Source organism: Dissoconium aciculare (assembly GCF_010015565.1).
Source record: "Dissoconium aciculare CBS 342.82 unplaced genomic scaffold K489scaffold_21, whole genome shotgun sequence".
Taxonomy (NCBI): domain Eukaryota; kingdom Fungi; phylum Ascomycota; class Dothideomycetes; order Mycosphaerellales; family Dissoconiaceae; genus Dissoconium; species Dissoconium aciculare.
This window is the reverse complement of record NW_022984971.1, coordinates 14,563-35,049: the sequence shown is the minus strand read 5'-3', so window position 1 is coordinate 35,049 and position 20,487 is coordinate 14,563. Positions and strand designations below refer to the sequence as shown.

General features: G+C 50.4%; 8 protein-coding genes across 8 annotated transcripts; 4 read left to right on the top strand and 4 right to left on the bottom strand.

The window, feature by feature from the left end:
* Window positions 1-252: 252 nt before the first annotated feature.
* Window positions 253-2,335, bottom strand: K489DRAFT_129336 (uncharacterized protein). The gene is made up of 2 exons (XM_033599033.1): window positions 2,313-2,335; window positions 253-2,248 (listed from the first exon to the last, which is right to left on the bottom strand). The coding sequence occupies exon 2, from the start codon at window positions 2,081-2,083 to the stop codon at window positions 470-472; it is 1,614 nt and encodes a 537-aa protein (XP_033455191.1). The 5' UTR covers window positions 2,084-2,248; window positions 2,313-2,335; the 3' UTR covers window positions 253-469.
* A 1,517-nt stretch (window positions 2,336-3,852) lies between these two features.
* On the bottom strand, window positions 3,853-5,495 carry K489DRAFT_328061 (FAD binding domain-containing protein; the record flags this gene model as incomplete). The annotated part of the gene is made up of 2 exons (XM_033602032.1): window positions 3,853-5,125; window positions 5,197-5,495. 2 exons carry the CDS (start codon window positions 5,493-5,495, stop codon window positions 3,853-3,855), a joined length of 1,572 nt encoding a protein of 523 aa, XP_033455190.1.
* A 960-nt stretch (window positions 5,496-6,455) lies between these two features.
* Window positions 6,456-7,996, top strand: K489DRAFT_385106 (O-methyltransferase; the record flags this gene model as incomplete). The annotated part of the gene is made up of 5 exons (XM_033606017.1): window positions 6,456-6,631; window positions 6,702-6,825; window positions 6,896-7,016; window positions 7,076-7,527; window positions 7,603-7,996. Coding segments are annotated over 5 exons (1,196 nt in total), but the record flags the coding sequence as incomplete, so codon positions are not given.
* Window positions 7,997-8,215: 219 nt separating this feature from the next.
* K489DRAFT_385105 (NAD(P)-binding protein) lies at window positions 8,216-9,333 on the bottom strand. The gene is made up of 2 exons (XM_033606016.1): window positions 8,548-9,333; window positions 8,216-8,479 (listed from the first exon to the last, which is right to left on the bottom strand). Exons 1-2 carry the CDS (start codon window positions 9,257-9,259, stop codon window positions 8,301-8,303), a joined length of 891 nt encoding a protein of 296 aa, XP_033455188.1. The 5' UTR covers window positions 9,260-9,333; the 3' UTR covers window positions 8,216-8,300.
* Window positions 9,334-10,258: 925 nt separating this feature from the next.
* Window positions 10,259-12,453, top strand: K489DRAFT_129253 (uncharacterized protein). Its single transcript, XM_033599032.1, has 5 exons — window positions 10,259-10,534; window positions 10,650-11,494; window positions 11,555-11,683; window positions 11,745-11,860; window positions 11,937-12,453. The coding sequence occupies exons 1-5, from the start codon at window positions 10,474-10,476 to the stop codon at window positions 12,331-12,333; spliced, it is 1,548 nt and encodes a 515-aa protein (XP_033455187.1). The 5' UTR covers window positions 10,259-10,473; the 3' UTR covers window positions 12,334-12,453.
* Window positions 12,454-13,076: 623 nt separating this feature from the next.
* K489DRAFT_365174 (FAD-binding domain-containing protein) lies at window positions 13,077-15,318 on the top strand. Its single transcript, XM_033602715.1, has 3 exons — window positions 13,077-13,358; window positions 13,416-13,847; window positions 13,903-15,318. Exons 1-3 carry the CDS (start codon window positions 13,266-13,268, stop codon window positions 15,169-15,171), a joined length of 1,794 nt encoding a protein of 597 aa, XP_033455186.1. The 5' UTR covers window positions 13,077-13,265; the 3' UTR covers window positions 15,172-15,318.
* Window positions 15,319-15,777: 459 nt separating this feature from the next.
* On the bottom strand, window positions 15,778-17,773 carry K489DRAFT_435282 (cytochrome P450 monooxygenase GliC2; the record flags this gene model as incomplete). The annotated part of the gene is made up of 7 exons (XM_033608592.1): window positions 15,778-16,084; window positions 16,162-16,269; window positions 16,321-16,385; window positions 16,442-16,661; window positions 16,722-17,361; window positions 17,428-17,618; window positions 17,684-17,773. 7 exons carry the CDS (start codon window positions 17,771-17,773, stop codon window positions 15,860-15,862), a joined length of 1,539 nt encoding a protein of 512 aa, XP_033455185.1. The 3' UTR covers window positions 15,778-15,859.
* A 410-nt stretch (window positions 17,774-18,183) lies between these two features.
* Window positions 18,184-20,134, top strand: K489DRAFT_405195 (6-hydroxy-D-nicotine oxidase). Its single transcript, XM_033607151.1, has 2 exons — window positions 18,184-18,454; window positions 18,506-20,134. The coding sequence occupies exons 1-2, from the start codon at window positions 18,204-18,206 to the stop codon at window positions 19,944-19,946; spliced, it is 1,692 nt and encodes a 563-aa protein (XP_033455184.1). The 5' UTR covers window positions 18,184-18,203; the 3' UTR covers window positions 19,947-20,134.
* The last annotated feature ends 353 nt before the right edge of the window (window positions 20,135-20,487 follow it).

The following is a 20,487-nucleotide window of genomic DNA, read 5'->3' as shown; positions in this document are numbered from 1 at the left end:
GAGGTTTCGTCGGACATATCTCAAAGAGCGTGAGAATTCCTGTGATTGGACTTTTTGCCAAGGATCGGCGTTTTACATTTTGTTCCACTCCGAAACACGTCAGCCATCTTCCGAGAGATATGTGCTCTATTGCTCACGGTTTATTTGACCATCGATAGGGAACAGTATCTTAGCAAGTCTGCACTACTAATCTTACTTCCTGAGGCAGTAATTCAAGATCATTATCACATTTTGAGCTTTGCTCTCCGTGATGTTCACGCTGCTGAGAAAACAACGAGATTTTCGTCAGAACTAGCTTTGCAAACTGGCCAGTGTTTTGTTCGACGTTATACGTAATTATAGAAGAGAGCTGTAGATTCCGATCGATACTGATGATATTAATTGTGCACTTCTGCGAATACGCAGTGCCAGCGAATCCCTGTTCCGAACTCCAGGCTCCAGAATCGAACTTTTCCCAAAATATAGATATTTAAATGACAATTCCCAGCCTGGCTCGCAACTGCTCGAGTCGCTGCTTCAGTTCGACTCTTAGCTTACATACATCCGTCTGCAAGCTTTCAGTAACGTATGAAGACAGCCCATTTAGCACAAGCATATCGAGCCCTTGATCCTCTCGTTGAATGAAATATGAACACATCTGAACGAGGGAAACCAGCTGAAGATGCATCTGTCCCTCACAATCTATAGGCTGTGAAACTTTGTCAGATAGCTGATCGGAGCGGGTGCTATTGTTATCTTCGCGCTCGCAGAGTGCGTCGGCGCCGCGTTGGAGTGCGATGAGAATCACGATATGCATGTTGAGGAGTAGGGTCAAGCAGACGACGACGAGTTGATGGATGACGCCGTAGGATCGACTGCTGCTATCCCCCGAGGAAGGACCAAGGCTTTCGATGGACGAGTTTGCGTTGGAGAAAGCTGGCTGAGTATAACAACTCGAGATGGAGTTCTGCCGCCCAGAGCTAGAGGCGGTACTCTGCGCCGATGACGTCTTGGGTGTCATTATATCTTCACGTAACTGATGTAAAATCTTCATCGCCTGGTTGGATGCGGAAAAGATATGCGGGAGTAAGTCTGAGGGACTGCTGGGGCCGGAATTGGCCTGCGTTAAGAGTGCCGGATCCAGATCCACGGATCCCTGGGTCAGCCACGCGTTGACGGAGGTGAAGACGGCTCGAATGGCGGTCCTAGCTTGCTCGGCGGAGCAATCGACGCCAGAACTCGGAGAGACTTCAGTGACTTCGGAGAGAAAGCCTCGTGAGGAGCCGAGAAGCTGGGAGAGCTGGGTGCTAAGACGGGATAAGTCTAGGACGTTGAGCCTGAAGGAGCTTTGATCTGCGGTGAAGCTCATATTGCCTTGGCTGCAGTTTCTGCGTTTCCTGGAGTGCTTGTCGGTGGGATGCTCGTTTTCGTCAGCTTCGTCAGCTTCTTCAGCTTCGGAGAAGATCTCATCCCTGCTGAAATTGCTGGAAGCATTGTCATCACTTTCCTCGGCAGGTGGTCTCTCGGCAATCTCAGAAATTGGATGGGGGGGTTGAAAAGTCGGAGCCTCCAAGAGAGGGTCGATGTTCGATGTCAAGGCTGGATCAGGCGTGAGTCCAATCATTCGTTCTCCAATTCCGGGGGCATCCTGCCAGATCTGCATACAAGCATCCGTATATTTATGCATGGGAATCGACAATGACATGCAGTTATTTTGCAGCCCCCAGTCGAGATTGGGGTCCCCGAAAGATTGATTGTGCTGAGGTTGTACCATAGGCATGACCAAAGATTCGGGAGATATGTGAACCGGATTCAGTTCACTCAGGGCCGGATACGTCGGCAGCGAAGAACTCGTCGACTCCGGGACTTGGCGTCTCGCAGCCTGTTGATTTTCGTTGAGACGATAGACGGATGGCCGACCCTTGGGCAAACTTGTACTGTATAGACACTCGACCCCTTTGCGATGGCATCGTTCGCATGCATCCAAGGTCTTGCTGCTAGCGCGTCGGCAACGGAGTTTCTGTCTATGGCAACGGTCGCACGACTGCCGCGTAGGTGGATGGGCTGAATGTGCCATTGAGTCAAAGGCAGCTGCCGAGTCCATCGAGACTCAAGAAGGTGGTCTTTGAGGGCAAAATGAAGGTGCGAGCGGACAAGATCGAGACCTTACGCAAATCCGTCCTACTTCCATTTACCTATACATCTTTTCGAAGCTTACAGATGAACTAGCTTTGAGGGGAATTTCATCAGCTCTTCCTATCAGCTCTTCCTATTAGCTCTTCCTATTAGCTCTTCCTATAGAGGACCCAGTGAGGAAGCAATATTGGGCTTACTGCTTGATCCTTCAAAAGCGTCATTCCTGGCCTATGGAATCTCGCGCTGTGTCCTTGGATCCCCGACTACCTGGTCCGTGCGTCAAAAGATCAGCAGCAAATAGCGACCTCGCGTAGATGTGCAGGAGCGAGGGAGGTAATACCGCAGCCAACAAGCCCTTTCCTGTAAGGTTGGCGATGGCTCGAGCTGACAACTATGTTACAAATAGTCCTAGCGTGTTGCGGCAGTCGGACTGTCCATGTTATCAACCTTGCAGATGATCTCCACTGGGCCGATGAAGGAGTCCAGTGACGACGGGGCTCCAGTACCTCCCCATTGCACTTCCAGTACTCTGACGACGTGGCTTATTAGCGGCAGGAATTGGAGTTCCGTGACAGTCTTCAACTGATACTCGACGACTGCGGACTTGACTCCGAACATGAGTTTCTTGATCGTATTCTTTCTTGTTATCTAGCTACTACTTAAGCGGCGGTGAGAGACGGCGCTAGCAATTGTCGTTGATTTAGTGAGCTGGACAAGTGGTATCTCCATACCAAGTTAGGTCGGTTCGTGAGTGGAGTATAGGGACGTGCGTAAGGCGGAAAACACGCGTGGAGGTTAGTTGGCTGGTTGGTGGATCTGCAGCTCCCGTTATGTCAGAACTCTACAACAATCCCCTAAATCGGGCCGAGGGTCGCTCGGTCGTCATACTGTCCATAAATCGCGAACGGGAAGCTTGTTTCACTGACTACTGACTACCACTTTGGTCCTGTCCGTATTACTTAGACACCCCATTTCAGGAAGAACTCACCTAATGTCGGGCACAAATACACTTGAACACAACACAACACAACTACATCATCTCTTCCCCACGTTTGGTAGTTAGTGTCCTGTCCCGACAGGAACGTGGCTTCGAGTTATTCAAATGCTTATAAGAAATAATAAGTACGACCATCGAGCACGTCAAACGCTTATTAGGGATAGTAAGTACGCCCATCGAGTGCTTCAAGTACTTGTTAGGTATAGTAGGTACGACCATTAGTTATTGAAGAAGACTGCGACGTAATTTCAGTGTCCAGTAGACAATGGAAGTGGAATGACTGTCCAGCGCGGCGGTGAGATTGGGGGTGAGATCGGGGGTGTTGTTCTGAGTTAGGTTAGGGTGCTTCCCATGCAGAACGACAAACGTGCATTGCGAGAAAGGCTGCGGAAACAATGGCCATCAGTGGAAAGAGAACTGCAATGAGAAAATGCCATGGAGCAAGTAGCGAGATTGTAAGATGATCCATTCAGAACCAGATTCCGAAAAGCCCTGTGGCCAAGTCATCATCAACACCCCAACTTTTACGAGAAGACCAGCTATATGCACGAGAATCCGGGGTGACTCTTATCGCTTGCACGCTACACTATGAATGCTACCATTTCGTTCATGCAAAGCATCATAGGACATTTTGCTCGAATCACGAGGAGGTCTTTAGCAAGAGGCGTCAAGCCCCGCCGTCAAGCTCCGCCGCCGGAGTCTTGGCGCCCAAGAGATCGACAGAAAACAAGATCAGCAAACTACACTCGACAGAGTCTCCCTTCACCATCTATGGTGGATTCGTCCGAACCCACGGCGAATTTTCCATATAGGAATTTGCCAGGGTCATACTTGTGCTTGATTGCCAATAGCCTGTCGTAATTGGCGCCATAGAAGGAATCCTTCCAGTCTCCCTTGTACGTCGGGTCGATCTCGTTTAATACTGCACCGCCAGGGGTCGCCGCCTCCAAGCGGGGAAAGATGTCATCGACAAGGGTTTGTCGAAGTTTTGCGACCGCTGTAGGATCCTCCCAGTCATACGGCTGGTGCGTCTGAGGATTGCAGTAGGCGATGGCTTCACGCCATGCAGGATGCACCGAATTATGCGGATGTGGCGGCCGTACGGACGCAGCCGAATCGTCGACATTGAGGATTGAACAACCGATCCACCACTCGCCACTTTCGGTGATGTTTTGATAGAGATCGATGAGATGTTGATTAGACTGTGGATTGAGCACAATTTCCCGCGGGATAAGGCGACTGCCGATGATGGGAAAACTCGGGCATAGGTTTCCATACGGCAAAGGACCGTACGAGCCGATGAAGCTGTCCAGATAAGTCGGATAATCCTGGGTGGTAAGATTGTAGCCTAACCCGAGCCGTTTCAACTCGGGCAAGAATGGTTGAAGAAGTTTGTCGATGGAGGACGCGGTCTGATTCGGCATGACAAAATTCAGGATGGTCAACGTGTCATTCGTGACGAATAGTTGTATGTTGTCGAGCGACTGGTTCACATAAGAAGGTGCTTGACTGAAGAAGATTGCGACGGCCTCGAATAACGCCCTTGAGTTTGCGCTCTGTACCAATAAAGAGCCGCCAGCGACGGGACCTTCAGGAAAGATTCGAAATGTCGCACTAAGCACGATTCCGTAAGTGCCGCCACCACCTCCAGCTAAAGCCCAGTAGAGATCAGAATTTTGATGAGGAGTTGCAATCAGATACTCGCCGCGAGGGGTGACGACTTCCCACTCCAAGACTTGATCGGCCGCAAGCCCATATGCAGTGACTAACTGCGACTGGCCGCCACCTTGGACGTAACCACCCACCATGCCTGTGAGTCCACATTCTGCACTGACGGCACGGAATCCTGTGTCCTGTAGGGCTGTGTAAGCCTCTCCTGCAGTGACACCTGCGCCAAGTCGAATGGCCGGACCCTCGTAGAATGGGCTGCAGTAGCTGTTGATGAGCTGGGTTGACTTCAAGCCGTACATGTAAAGGGATAGGGCACCACGACCTGTCGATTGGCCCAGATAGCTGGAACAAGATGTTAGTTTAAGATATCATGGACCAAGATCGACCATCAAGTGACTGGCCCGGAGACTTACTCGATGCCAGTGTTTCGAACAACTAAGCGAACGTTGTGTCTAGCGGCGAAGGCGATACCAGCCTGCACGTCGCTGACCCCAGTCACATTGATGGAGTACACGGCGCGATTGCCAAGAGTACATTGGATCTGGGGGCCAGTGAACGGCGAGCACGTTTCATTTTGCCAGTAAGGATTCAGAATTTCGCCGGGAGTAGGATTCCTAGATGCAGCATCAGACACTGGTCCCCACTTTAGTCTTGATAAGCACCCATCAGAGCTTGGCGAGAGGATTGGGTGGAGGGTGAGAACGCACAACATTGCAGGACCCGCCGTCAAGAAGGCCGTCTTCACATCATTGCAGGCTGTCGAATTGTAAGCAGAGAACGGCCCGGACCCGGTGTCCCCGGATTGGTGGCAGACACGTGCCAGCGGGAGAGTCGCCAGAAGGCGTCCGTCGATGGTGTCATTCAGCCGCGCCCAAGCTTGCGGAGAGGGCCACCCGGCGTCGCCCGGGATATATTTGCAGATCGGGACGTCGGGATACCGGTCGATTTTGTTGTTGTCGTCAGCAGCAGGCCTCTTTGGATGTGTCCATGGTGGCCATTTGCCTAGCGCTGGGATGTTGGGTACGGCAAAAGCCGGAAGCGCCAGGAGGATCGGCAGCAGTAAATATCGCATTGACATTGCGTTGCTGAGGAAGTGGGGGTATACGCGTTGCGAAGAGCTGTCGTATGGGAATTTGAAAGACTTAGCATAGCAATAATGCTACGAGGCCGCGAAGTGCTCATTATGAGATTTGGGAAGCGAGGCGATGCAGGCCCGAAATGCCAGCAGACGTTCGGTCCATGCCCCATAGAAGATGGATGCAACCTATACTGAGATCTTCACCGGCCGGTACACTTGCGTGGTACTTTTCGGCCATTATCATTCAAGAATGACGAAGAGACCTGATGTCGCACGCGGCTTAGCTTGCTACACCTTCGAAGGGGATCCTTCGCACGAGCTAATTAGGTAGGAAAGAAATCGCCGAATGTTTGTGCGCCACGAAGACTAGTTCTTGGGCATCCGACGACGGATACGGTTGGGGCGGTTTGATTCTTTAGACGCGAGGGAGGGGGTTACAAATGCGCCGGACAACGGATTCGAGCCAGAACTCATGTATAATTTCGATGCTCTGTTATCCGTAGAGATCAACGAAGACACTTGCTATATCAGCAGCAGAGTGGAAGAAAGGCTGGCCTCGGGACTCGCGATATCCAGATTTGCATTCCAATATCACCATGACTCTCCACTCCCCCAACTCCGCAATTATTGCCGAGGCAGAACAGCTTGTTGCCGACCTGAAGGGCCATACTGGCTCCCCTGTCGACCAAATCAAGGCAGTCCGACAATTGGACAAACTTCGGTGTTTGGTTCACAATGGGTTTGATGCCTTACTTTTCCAGGCGCAGCCGGTACGTTATGACGCAAACAGCCCCAATACGGTGTTTCTTTTGGCGTAAAGCTGAACGAGAGTGTATCTAGTTTCAAATCCTTCCAGCCCTAAACTTGTTAATGGAACATGGCGTCTTTGATGCCGTACCGCTCTCGACAAGTATCTCGATTAGCGATCTCGCGACTGCAGTGAAACTCGATAGTGAAATATTGCGTACGAATCTTCGCCACTCGCAGAAGATAGGCAACCCTTCGCTGACGAAAGTTATTGTTACCTCTACTAGGACGATTCCTACGAATCGTACTCACGCAAGGAATCTTCACCGAGCATTCGGATGTTGTCGAACACACGGCTGCGTCGGCTATCTTCCGTACAGATCATGCTGCGAGCTTCTATCGCCTAGGGTAAGAATGCTCACTTATCGTTGTGCTGCTGTTTACCTGACCTGGAATTGTACGATAAGCACAGCACAGTTTTCACAATGGTGGAAAGTCTCTGATTATCTCAAGAGCCATTCCGCCAAAGATTCCCAAGACGCAACAAAAGTCCCTTATGTCTGGGCTTTGGGGAAGGAAGGTAAGACTTACTATGAAGCGTTGGAGGAGGATCCCACCGTTTCAGATGCATGGCATAAAGGTATGATCATGATCGAATCAACTCAGCCTGTGACGGGCATGTTTCCGTTCAAATCGATGCAGGCGGCTGTTGAGAGCGAACCACATCGGCCCTTCGTCGTTGATGTTGGCGGCGGTCGAGGCAATGCCCTCACATCCATCATGAAAGAGTGTGGAGGCAGCTTCGGAGCGAAGGTAATTCTACAAGATATGACAGAAGTATTAGAAGGCAAAGATCCAGTTCGGGTGAACGGAGTCGAGAATATGCCGCATAACTTCTACGAAAATCAGCCTGTGCGCAGTAAGTTGAAATTCGAGGCAAAAGGCCGGTGGAAGCCTATCAGATTCCGAGACCTCTGACACAAAACTACAACAGATGCTCATATCTATTACCTCCGAAATGTTCTACACAATCACTACGACGATCGGAGCCAGAAGATTTTGCGGAAAATCGTCGATGCCATGGGTGCAACTTCGAGGGTGCTCATATGCGAAATGATCCTCCCTCAGACCTCTCCTGCCGGTTCTGATCCATTTCCTTTTTTCATGGATCTCAATATGTTTATGGAAGGAGGTATTGAGAGGACTGAGGAACATTGGGATGAGCTACTGAGCTCTGTGGGATTGGAGATCAAAAACATTTGGAGACGAGAGGAGAATCCGGTTCAAGCTACCATTGAAGCTTGCTTAAGGGGTTGAATTTCGACCTAGATCTAAATCCTTACAAATGTTCCACGATCACTGCCAATTCACACTTTGATAACCTCCCGCAAAGTATCCCATGTCGGAATGATCAAGTATCATGGTGATCGAGTACCGAGTAAGACAGTTTCGGAGGCATTGCATGACGCAGGCCAGAGATTGGCGTACAGTAATTTTATCCGATGGGCCCTTGAAGAACCACGAAACCTTTACGTAAGCACATTGTACAAGACTCTTCCAAGTCCTCACATTCGACGATTGGCAACTACCAGACATCACAGGAATAGCGAGCTTGAAGAAATAGTTACGACGCATAACGCATCTAGTACTTATATGATATGTCATATACAACTCATGGCATCCCGCTGATATTTACATTCCTGATTTGAAAGGCCAGCCGTTCACAGTAATGTTCAACTCGTCTCCCGACTTCAGCTCTTCTGCACGAGCCTTGAGCTCATCAATATCCCAGTTGGCCCACAAAAACTTGCCGCTCAGGAAACGAGCTTCCGGGCTGGCAAGCCAAAGGCAAAAGCTTGCTGGCAAGGTCACTGTAATTCCAAGTCAGTTGAACCATTCCCAAGAAAATCAAAAAAAGTTGCCCCTCCACAAAACTCACCGTCGTCTGTCTTGATGTCTTTGAAGCTCGCGGCACCGCCAACAGAAAGATTCATTTCGGTGAGCACCACCCCAGGCTGAATGTGGAAGATGCTCAAATTGGGCGCAGCGAGGAGTACCGTGTCCCACAGACGGTAGACAGCCAGTTTGGCCACACAGTATGAGGCGAAAGCATCGTTCAGGCTGAGGTGGGCACCCCAAGAGTTGATGGCGACGACGTGCGCGTCCGGGGCAGCATGACGGACGAACGATCTGGCGACCCAGAAACCTCCTTCCAGATTGAGACGGATTCCATCAAAGTACTCTTTCGGATCGGCTTGGAGGACGTTCTCCTTTGGTCCGATTACGGCAGCGGCGTGAATCAAGGTGTCGATCTTACCCTGTCCAGCAAAGGCCGCAAAAGCGGACTCGACGGCCTTTTCGTCGGTGACATCGGTGCTTTGAATAAAGACCTCGACGTCGGGGTTGATCTTCTCGATCAATGCCTTGTTCTCGAGCAAGGGTCCTTCGCGACGTCCGAGGAGACCGATACGCGCAGCACCGGCTCGAGCGAACCAGCGAGCTGTTTCTCCTCCGATTCCAGTATTGCCGCCTCCGGTGACGAGGACGGATTTTCCCTTGGCAGACAGTGCAGGATTCGAGGGGTCAGCCGAGGGCTGAGCTTTGTTGTGCCATCCTTTGGTAGGCGACGGGTATCCGGGGTTCTCGGCCATTGTGAGTTGTATGCGAAGACCTGAAATGGTTTGTTTTGTTTATTTGACGTTGAAAGAAAATGATTTATCAAGTCTGAGAATTAGATGAAAAAGATAGCAATTGAATGATGCATCAACACACGACTTCCGTGTCCTCCGGAAGCGATAACTTGCTCATTCTCGCAGCACCTCGCAGCCTCACATTCGGACTCGCTTGAACATGCCGCCGGGTCGTGATCGACAGTTCGGACGGTCGACAATGGCATCATTTGCACCGGCGTGGCGAATAGACTTCTTCAGCTGATCAGCTATATACATAGTAGATTTCTAATCACCACGTCAAAATTGTCCGTGTTGGATTTCAAAGCACCGAAACTGTTTCGATTCCTCCAAGTTTTGTTCCACAGAGCAATCCGCCCTCCGCCCTCACGCCCTTGAATCCTTTAGCGTCCTCGGATCTTCTAGGGTTTGGACCGGAAGGCACCTGCAGGGTTCATCAGCACGCCGGGTTCATTGTACTGTACCTTGCGCTAGCGCCGGTTCAATTTGTCCCGGCCCGGAGGGATGAGGGACTAGTCACGTGCTTGCGTCGTCCCGCTAAGCATAACCCAACCGACGACCGTTGCAGCGTAGATCAACCGACAAAGCCCTCCCACCCCTCTTACTCCCTCCATGATGACATACCCGCACGGCTCGATTGAGCCCACCACCTCACACTCCATATGGGAGTTACTTCACCGGAGCAAGCCTCCTCGCTTCCATGTGGGCATTTGGCTGCATCTCACATCATTATCCTGTGCTTAGCTCTGTACCTCCTATGCACCTCCTATGGTTAGCTCTTGTGCTGATGTACGTGGCTGAGGAATCCGAAGGTTGACCTTGCTTTGGAAAAGGCAGATGTGCCGCTGACCCGTGTCGCTTGAACACGGGCCTGGTCAGCATATCGAATTGACCAACACGCAGATCTTTCCCTGGTTCCTCTCTTCTCCAAAATTTCCGGTGCCGGGTCTGATCTTCTGTCACCCCAGACTCTAGCGGGGCTTCACTCTTTTGGCAATTTCTCCAGCTCACAGGTTCGAGCACGATTTCCAAAAAAACCCCGACACCTGTCAACGCTCGGCAACGTCATTTTCCAAAGGTCCGAGGTGTTGTCTGATATCGCTCTTGGCCCAGAGTTAGCAAGTTCCGAGCCCGAGTACACTCTGCTGTCTGTACTGGAGGTTGTATTTGCCATCATGTCCGTCGATGCTCAACCAATCCACTGGTGCGAGCTTTGTAACAAGCCCTTTACCAAGCGTGCGTTATCCACTCAGCCTCATGCGAAGGAGCGGACATTCTTCGCCCCCCCCCCCTCTCACATCCCCTTCATTTCATTAGAGACCTCGCTAACGGACTCTTTGTGTATTGCCAGAATCTGCGCTGAAGAGACATCGATACTACTGTCGCTCACGCGCGGGCACCAGTTCCACTCGTCTTCGCTCGTGCATCTCATGTGCGCGTGGCAAAACAGGCTGTGACCAAAAGCAACCTCAATGTTCACGATGCGTTTCCAAAGGCATTGCCTGTCATTACCCTACTGTTCGGGCTATTGCAAAGCAGTCTTCCAAACCAACTCGTGATGGCCGCAATTTCGTGTCGATGCCGACACCCGAAGCTGAAACGCAGGCTCTCAGTGGGTGGAACCTGAACGGCGACCTAGACATGCTTCTTGATGATCCCTCATTTCTATTGGCTCCGCACGTATCCGATGTGGTGACCAATTACGCACCGTTGGAATTTTTCAACGTGCCTGATTATTTGGATCTTCAACCAGAAAATGTGTGTATGCCGCCCAATGTGCCTATCAATGTGGCCAGCTCTTTGTCATCGAGAGAGCACTCCCATCACGTTTGGAACTCATCGCGACTCAATCTTAAGGTCGATGGGGAACGACAGAGCCTTGATCCATTCGCTCATGGGATGCCGAGAGCACCTCCGACTACTGTCAGAGTTCTAGTCGGACGTCCCAAGCTATCGCCTGCTTCACAGCGAGTCGGAGAACTGATTCTCCACACGCTGAAGTCGTATCCGCGCATGTTGCGAAGTGACGATATCCCACCTTTCATTCATTCCAGCTTTGTGTCGCTCAATGATCAGAATTCCGACTTTGAACCTCTGACAAACTGCATTGGATTGATACACATGATTAGCGCGAAAAGCACTCGGAAATTACTATGGCAAAATGTTCGAAACGAATGTGAACGATTTCAAGCAAACGTAAGTGAGACAGATTCTCCGCCCGCGACCTATGACGAACGCTGAACAACTCCTTCCAAGTATCGGAATGTAAGCAAGTGGAAAACGCTTGCCGCCATGCAAGCATTGTTCCTCTACACCCTCATACGACTCGATGAGGGTGAAACCGAGTACAATAACCTCGATAATTTACTGGTGCAGACCATAATAGTGCGTTGCTGCCCGTCGTATACCCGAACATTTTGGTCCTAACAACAAGACATGGCTACAGATCCTCTCCCAGCGGATCTCAAACAATAATACACCTTGCCCTGCAGATTGCATAGCTTGCCAAAAAGGTTCCGAGATCACTTGGGAAGATTGGATATTTCGGGAGTCGAGGCGAAGGTACGTTGTAAAAGAAACTCTTTCTCCATCAGGTGGATCAGCACACCATATCATAAACTAATCCCCAGAGAGATAGATTAGCGATAGTATACCGTGTGGTAAACAAGCTCATCTACTTCGACCCGGTGTCAAAGTGCGACCTGCCCGCGGAGTTCATACTTGCACCACTGCCAGCAAAGCGACAACTTTGGGAAGCAGGTAACGAGCACTCGTGGAAGGCAGAGATCAGCAAAGAACCCAGAGCCCTTGTCTCTTTCGGCTTGGCCTCGAGTGGCGAGATTGTTCAGTTGAACGACGGCCGACTATCGTGCCATGATAATTGGCTTCCCAATTCATATCTCTCACCAAGTAGTCAGGGGTCAACGACACCATCGGCTAGTAACGAGAGCCCGACGGAACTTTGGGAGGAATGGTGCACAGGGATCGATGGCTTTGGTGGTTTAGTAATGCTCGCAGCGTCATTAATTCTGTGAAGTGGAACCACGTCGATAGTAATCACTCTGAATTCCGTATCTATTCGAAGTCAGGATGGAATGAATGATAGCGTGTAAGCTACAAGACTTGAAAATACGATTTTACTCGCATGACCAGAATCGCGCAGTCCGGAGTATGCGCTCTTTTCGTGGCTTAGCCAATCGATCTCGAGCTACATTGCGCTGATCGATTCTTACATGGGAAGGCGACCAGTAAGGTCCGACGGTCCCACAGGCCACGTGTTGGTCAGATCTGATTCTTCAGCCGTAATCTAATGCCACGCGTCTCCTGTCACGAGGCTGTATGTCAGCCTTACGCGGAACAGATCACTCCGATGCAGACACCGCCATCTTGGTCGAGTCGGTCTCTCGATTCTACGTGGGGCTCAGAAAAGTTATTTACTGGCATGGATAGCGTTCGCCATTCGCGAAATGGCGGAGCTGAAGTCACGCTCAAGACGAGCTTTTACGCCACCGAATGGATTTCGGGATCCAACTTATTGCGACCACCTGACTTGAAGGATTCTGCTGACTCTGGCAAGATTCTTTCCGGCTCTCGGCTCACGATTGGCGTGTCTAAGCCCGAAGATCCTGCGCGCTGCGCCTTTTTGGGGGGGCATAGGTTGGTTAGAATCCTACGCGGGTGGCCCTCAGGATGCCTCGCCCCAACAACATCAAATGGCATGGAACCATAGGTAGCCTTTTGGTCAAGGCATCCAAGCTATTTTTATTCATCTGGAATATGACTCCAGCGGACTTAATATGCGTCACTCTTCGCCGATGCCGAGCGATGTTCAGAATACTATATAATAATTGGAGTCTCTGGTTTCTCGGGTGCTTCGGAGTCTTGACAGACCATTCGATCACTTCGATCACTTTTTATCACTGCTTCTCGGACTCTAGCACGCTACCCTTTGACAAACAACTCCATCATGAAATTCGTGTCCCTCGCTTGCTTTTCGCTACTCGCCTCCGGCGTTTTAGGTTCGAGGAATGACAAAGCTTCAACTCCTCAATGCAAGACTGTGTGTCGTCTCTTTACACGTCTCATCAGAGCCAACAATTGATTTTGTTTACTTTAGGTTCCGGGGGACGCCAAATGGCCATCAGAATCGACCTGGGAATCTCTGAATGACCAAGTCGGAGGACGATTGATCAAGACCTCGCCGATCGCCGAAACATGTTACCCGGGATCTGGACAAGATCTTGCAGACTGCGACTACATCTCGAGAGAATGGCCGGTTGAAGACTTTCAAACATCACAAGCGATCGGTAGAGTGTTACCATACAACGTGACCTGCCCACCTGTCGACTACAATGCGGGAGAGAGACCTACGGCGTCATGCATTCTGGGTATCAATCCAGTCTATGCGGTGAACGCGACTTGTCAAGCCGATATCAAAGCCACCCTGGAATTTGCTCAGAAACATAACGTTCGCCTCGTCACAACCGGCACTGGGCATGATCTTCTGGGACGATCGGACGGATATGGCTCTCTTCAAGTCTGGCTTCGAGTACGTTCCAGGCCTGTACCCGTCTCATCTCTTTTCTCGCTAACATCCAACACAGTATTATCGCAACAAGATCACCTACCAGGAGAAATACGCTGCATCAAATGGATGCAACTCATCCACATGGGAAGGTGGTGCCATGCACGTTGACGGCGTCTATCAATGGCGAGACGTAGCCAAGGTCGCCCGCAAGAACAACGTCTGGGTCGCCACCGGCGGAACGCCGTCGGTTGGAGCCATCGGCGGATGGTCGCAAGGCGGAGGACACGGTCCAGCGACTAACGCCGTCGGATGGGGAGTGGACCAAATTCTCGAGGCCGAAGTCCTTCTCGCGGACGGACGGATCGTCACCGCGAACGCGTGTGAGAACTCGGATCTGTATCGATCTCTCCGAGGCGGTGGTCCCGGCTACGGCATTGTTCTTTCCATGTTCGTCAAGGCACATGCGAACGTCAATAACATCACTGCTCACCGTTTGACCATTGTCCCTGGAGCTCTTGACACCAACAAGTCGGAAACGATCGACGCCATTACAGATTTGGTGCAACAAGTGCCGGGCCTTGTGGATGGTGGTCTCGGCGGGTATGCCTCGTGGTGGAAAGATTTCCCTACGGCTGTTATAGGCAACTCGACTTCAGGATATTCACACGGTATCTATGCCATCGGCCAGAACGAGACAGCCACTCGTGCCACCATCGAATCTGTGGTCGAATCACTCCGTCAAAAGCATAACTCGTCGCTCCAGATTAATTCGACTTACGTAACCTATTCCGACTATTGGACTTTTTACTACGGCGAGATGGGTCTAGATGCTCCCGAGAGCAACACCACTATTATGACTTCACGGGCTATCAACAGAGACCACGTCTCCAACACCACAGCAGTACGAGACTTGGTCGACACCCTGACCGACGCCCCAGGCCAGTACAACAGCCAAGTCCTCATTTTCGTCGGCGGACGCCAAGTGGCTCAACAAGGAACCGATCCTTTCGCCGGCTACCATCCAGCCTGGCGAAAAGCTTCCTTTGGTTGGGTCAATGTCCGCGTCGTTCCGCTCAGCGCTACCCAGGCCGAAAGACACGCCACCGATGAGGACATGCTCTCAAGAACGGCTCTCATGGAGAGATTTGCGCCCGGGACAGGAGCGTACATGAACGAGGCTGATCGTCAAGACCCGAATTACATCCAGAACTTCTATGGCGACAATTACGTAAGCCACCTGGCGACCAAGAATAAGTACGATCCGAACAACGTGTTTTACTGTGCCACTTGTGTCGGCAGTGAGAATTTCATTGAGAAACCGGACGGACCGCTGTGCATGATATGAGAGGATTTATCTTGATGTTGATCTGGCCGACGGGGCGTTTTGGGTTTCTTACGCTTTTGCCCCCTGACTCATAAACGGGAGTTTTAGCAACTTGGGTTTATCAGTCTTTCCAATTAGATTTTTAAGTACTTGCAATTTTTGAAGCACATAAATGTTCATTTCATAGGTTCCGTGTGAAGCCAGAGTGAGCAATCAGCAATCAGCAATGAGCGCCTATTAGTTGCCATTTCACGCTCAGACGAATAAACGATTTTAAATGACATGGTTATCGTTCGGCGATGTACGTGTTTGGGACGGTATTAGGGTTACTGGCCGCACAACCCTAGCCCCAGGATGTTGCAATTCTAGGCTCCAAGCAGAACCAGCGCAGCCCACACACAACACGCCTTTCAAGCTTCGGACGAGCGAATACTAATTATTGAAAAGACGTATAGGCGAACGATTGCCTTGATTGTCGTTTGTTTACCCCAAGTGGAATTTTCGTAAAAAATTTATGATCTGCGTGAGTACTGCGCAGGGAAGTAGCCGTTGACACAGCGAAATTTCCATACAAAGTCGACGTCTATTTCCCTCCAACATGATCTACAGGGAACGTGTCGCAAGTTTGCGAATACATTTGAATTTGCCATATGGGTATTCTGGAGCATCACGTGAACAAACCGATGGAATGTCCGAACAGTGTCAAGAGTCAAGGAGCGTTTTTCCTTGCCGTCAACCGCAACATAGCCTCGGACTTGGGCGTCCAGCTGTTCTTATCAGTATCCGGATTACCCTTCGACTCATTCTCTTCCAGCAGATGAACCTCATACTGCTTGAATAAATGTACGACAAGCGACTTAACGATGTGCCCGGCGACGTATTGGCCCATACATTTGCGACTACCAATCCCGAACGAGTGCAGGTTGTATCGGAGCTTTTCGACGAATTAGTAAGTTACAGATGAGCAAAGTGCAGGGCTGGTAAAAAGACGAGACGGGGTTGCAGACTTACATCCGATTGCTTGATATTCTTGAGCCTGTTCGGGTCAAAGACCTCACTATGACTACCCCAGAAAGGGTTGCGAACGTTGATTGCGAGGACGTCGACGAGAATTTGAGTCTAATAGGAACTTCAGCATAAGAGAGTAAGTCGAATAGCTTGCCCACTTACATTTGGTTTCACGAGGACGCCATGGAAGTTTTTGACAGCAGAAGAAGCTTCGCCGATTGTGAAAACTTGGAGGTAATTAGGGAAGTGTTCAATACAGTGATGTCGAGATAAGACGACTTACTACCAAACGGCCGCAAACGCATTGACTCGACGAAACAGCGGTGTAAATGAGAATCGGTTTTGGCGATGTACTCTTGAAGACTGCTCTCGCTTGCAGCAATTTCTTCGAGTAAAGTGTCCTTCGCAACTTCGTGTGCGGCAACGAGGGTGATAAACCAGGTGATAACATGTGTGATGACGTCCAAGTTGAGCATAAGGAGCTCATCGAGAGTTTGAAGCAGCTGAGAGAATGAGCAAATCAGTCTCGGTCCGTGCCAGGTCTATCGTGCATGAAATCCCACCTCGACCATGGTCATATTTCCTGACTCGTATTCTTCCCAATAAGTAACGATTGGAGTCCGTTCACCTCGTTCCCGCCGCACTTCCATCATGCGAGCATTGTACTCACGCCATTCCTTGTTGAAGTTCTCGAGATGCTGAACGGCGTGAGGATCATACAGCCTCGCGGTAGTCTTGAATCGATAAACACCTCCGCCGATCCAGTATTGGTTCAATGCAATTCGCTTTTCGGTGACAGCCCACAGCGTGCGCTCTTCTTCGTCGGTCATGGGCCCGTAGATAGCGCTGGCGGTGAGAAAGTAAGGAAATTTGGTGAATGTTTTCAGCACGGGAAGATCGAATGACGGGGTTTTGAGAGTTCCCTCCACGCTCTGCTGTACAATACTGGAAGCGATGCTGGGTAGATTCTCCACGTATTTGCAGGCGGTCTTCTCCACAATACCGATTCTCGTCATGGCGGATGCATGTGTGAAAGGAGGATCAAATATCTTACGGAGACGCTTCCAATCGGATCCATATAAAAGTCCCAGAGCCTGGCCAAGGAGCTCTCCGACAAACCAACCAAGATTCACATTTGGAGTTTTCGGATGATCGTTGGCGTCGGAGCTGAAGTGTCTCAAGTCTTCCGGTGTTGTAATCACACTGTTGGACAACAGTTATTTCACCTATCGATCAACAATACTGCCACGAGCAACGACAAGAACTTACATCTCGGGATGTGGGCCAGACCAAACTCGGTATACCGGTCCATATTTTTGCCATTTCTCCGAGTTTTCTCGTCCATTGAGAAACCGTTCAATGACCGTCCCATTTGGATACTGCCATTTGGGACCAGAGATCTGCTCTCCCGTCGATAGAACGCCCGGACGGAAGAGCTCTAGTGCTTTTGATGTTATTGTCTGGGAAATGTCAGCTCTTGATATCCCCTTCCCATAAGCTGTCAACTAAATCGAATTATCGATACCTCGATGAGCCAAACTCCGAAATTACGGGCAATGAAATAGGAACAGACTGCTATCAGGGCAAGTGGTGCCAAGAACGAAATCGTCAACATTTTGGCTTGTCGTTGGCCTTGAATGAGAGAACGGTTCGAGCACGCGCATTTCTTTTCTGTATTCTTCTTTCCGCCTACCTATCTGGTTGGATATTAGATAATCAACAATTTTAGTGATCGGCAATGCAGCAAAATTCAACGACCCTGCGGTCTGTCGGCGGTTTTTCGTGGCCCAAATTCGCGGTTTCGGCGATTTACGTCGTAACAGTGTACGACAAATTTACCATCCCACCGATCCCTTAGCTACGCCATCGTTGCCTTTGAGGCTCCGGAAAAGACGGCTCTTACTCCTGTTGGAAGGAGGAGAGTCGAGTGGCGAGTAGAGCGGCCGCCAAGCATAACGATAAATTGTCCATAGACTCGGTCCGGATTTTCCAGAAGTTCGGCCGCTCGGAAATACTCACGTCGTAACTCACATCAAACCAACGCAATGATGCATCTCATAGCATTTGTAAGCTTTTCGCTCCTCCAACTTGTAGCAGCAATCCCCCATCAAAGGACATGCAAATGCTTCCCAACTGATGCGTGCTGGCCGACGGAGCAAGAATGGAACTTATTCAACAACACTGTGAACGGCAATCTGATCAAAAACATCCCTCTTGGCTCACCATGTCACGCTCCCAACTATGTCAAGGAAGTCTGTGATGGGCTCGCATCATCATGGATGACTCCAGGGACACAGTTAGTTTCTATGGCGTGCATATGGGACGGACGATGCTAATCGCCGGGTAGTATCAACTCCTCATCATCGATACAGGCTCCGATCTTTACGAATGCCAGCTGTGATCCTTTCACGCCTGAATCTACATCCTGTCTCGATGGCAACTACGTCCGCTATACAGTCAAAGTCGCGAATCCTTCGGAAATAGCCGCCACAATCAAGTTCGCTGATCGCCATAACATTCGACTCGTGATCCGGAATACTGCGCACGATTATATGGGACGGTCGACGGGTGCGGGTGGTCTTGCCATTTGGACGCACTTCCTCAAAGATGTAGAGATCAAGAACTGGTCGGATGTTGAGTACACAGGCAGAGCCGCCACGATCGGTGCTGGTGTGCAAGGCCATGAAATTTTGCAGGCGGTCTCGGCTGCTGGTTTCGTAGCGGTGACGGGAGAGTGTCCGACGGTAGGAATTGCTGGTGGTTATACTCTAAGCGGCGGACACTCACCTCTCTCCACGGCCTTTGGTCTTGGTGCGGATCAGACTCTTGAGTTCACAGTCGTGACGGCCGATGGTCGACTGCTTACTGCAAGTCCGTCTAACAATGCTGATTTGTTTTGGGCTTTGAGCGGTTCTGGGGCTGGAAACTATGGCGTTGTGGTCTCGATGACTATCAAGATTTATCCGGACGCGAGAACAAGTGGGGCCAGCATCACAATTCAGCAGCCCGGACTGGACTACTCGGCGATCCTGAATCTCTGGCACGCTGCTTTGCCTGAGATTATCGACGGTGGTAACATGGCAACATATTACGCTACAAATACCGCTTTTGTCCTGCATTCGTTGACAGGTTTCAATCTCACTGCAGACGATATGTCGTCCGCACTTGCGCCTTTCATCAAGTCCTTGACCACACAAAATCTAACCTTGCAGCCCAACTTCACGTCGTACGATTCCTATCACAAACACTACGAACATTACTATGGTCCCTTGCCTGAAGGCGTTTTTGGCGTGGCAGGCGGAGACTTGATCGGTGGCCGTTTCCTTCACCGAGATGTCCTCCCAAATATGGGCTCTGCGATCAAAACCTCGGTTCTTTCCATTGGCGGAACCTTCATCGGACAGTCAACCAATGTATCGCGCTTCAAAAGTTCGAGTCGAGCGGTCATTCCGCAATGGCGTCAGGCCGTGGTCATGTCTTCGTATTCACTTCCATACAGCTTTCACGTGCCGTTTGCGGACATGCAGGCTCAACAGAACCGGATCACCCGGGACATAATGCCTCAAATTGAAGCCACTACCCCCAACGCCGGCGCTTATATCAATGAGGCAGATTATCAGCAGAAGGACTGGCAGGATGTCTTCTACGGAAGCAACTATGGTGGACTGTTGAATGTAAAACGGAAATACGATCCGAAGACCTTGTTTTGGAACGCGATTGCGGTGGGTAGCGAAGGATGGCAAATCTTCGAAGGGGGCAGGATGTGCAGGGTGGACCGTTATTTTTGAACACTTGGTATTATTGATTCATCTAACAGCTGGTACTAACCAGCGCAGAAGTTTCAATGTATAGATGACTAGGCTCGAACATCTGTCTCCATTCGAATCACGCTGCAGCTCAAATGAAGTGTCAAGTGGAAAAAGCGGACCCCTGTCTCCTATGAGGACGGCCGACAACTCCGATAATGCGAGTGATCAGCCAATGACCAATTTTGCGTCATTTCAATCGGTGTCCTTCCATGAATTGTGCCACATAGTGATGTCTTCATCCTTTTCCTCGTCAGCTCAATCTAGCATGATCCGGTAAGCTGAGAACATTCAGATTCGGCGGCAAGGGCGCCAGCGTCTGTGCTTCGGACCGAAAATTTGAACCGAAAATCTCCTGCTCATTGAGACCAATGAGTCCTTACAGAGTCTGCGGGTATCCCAAGCTAATGAGTGGTGGTGCTTCGGTGATAAGCCGTTATCAACTTTAAGTCATATCATCAACTCGGGGTGGCGGCGCACCGGGCATTAATCGGCGGGTACTAATTATCGGGCATTTAACGTA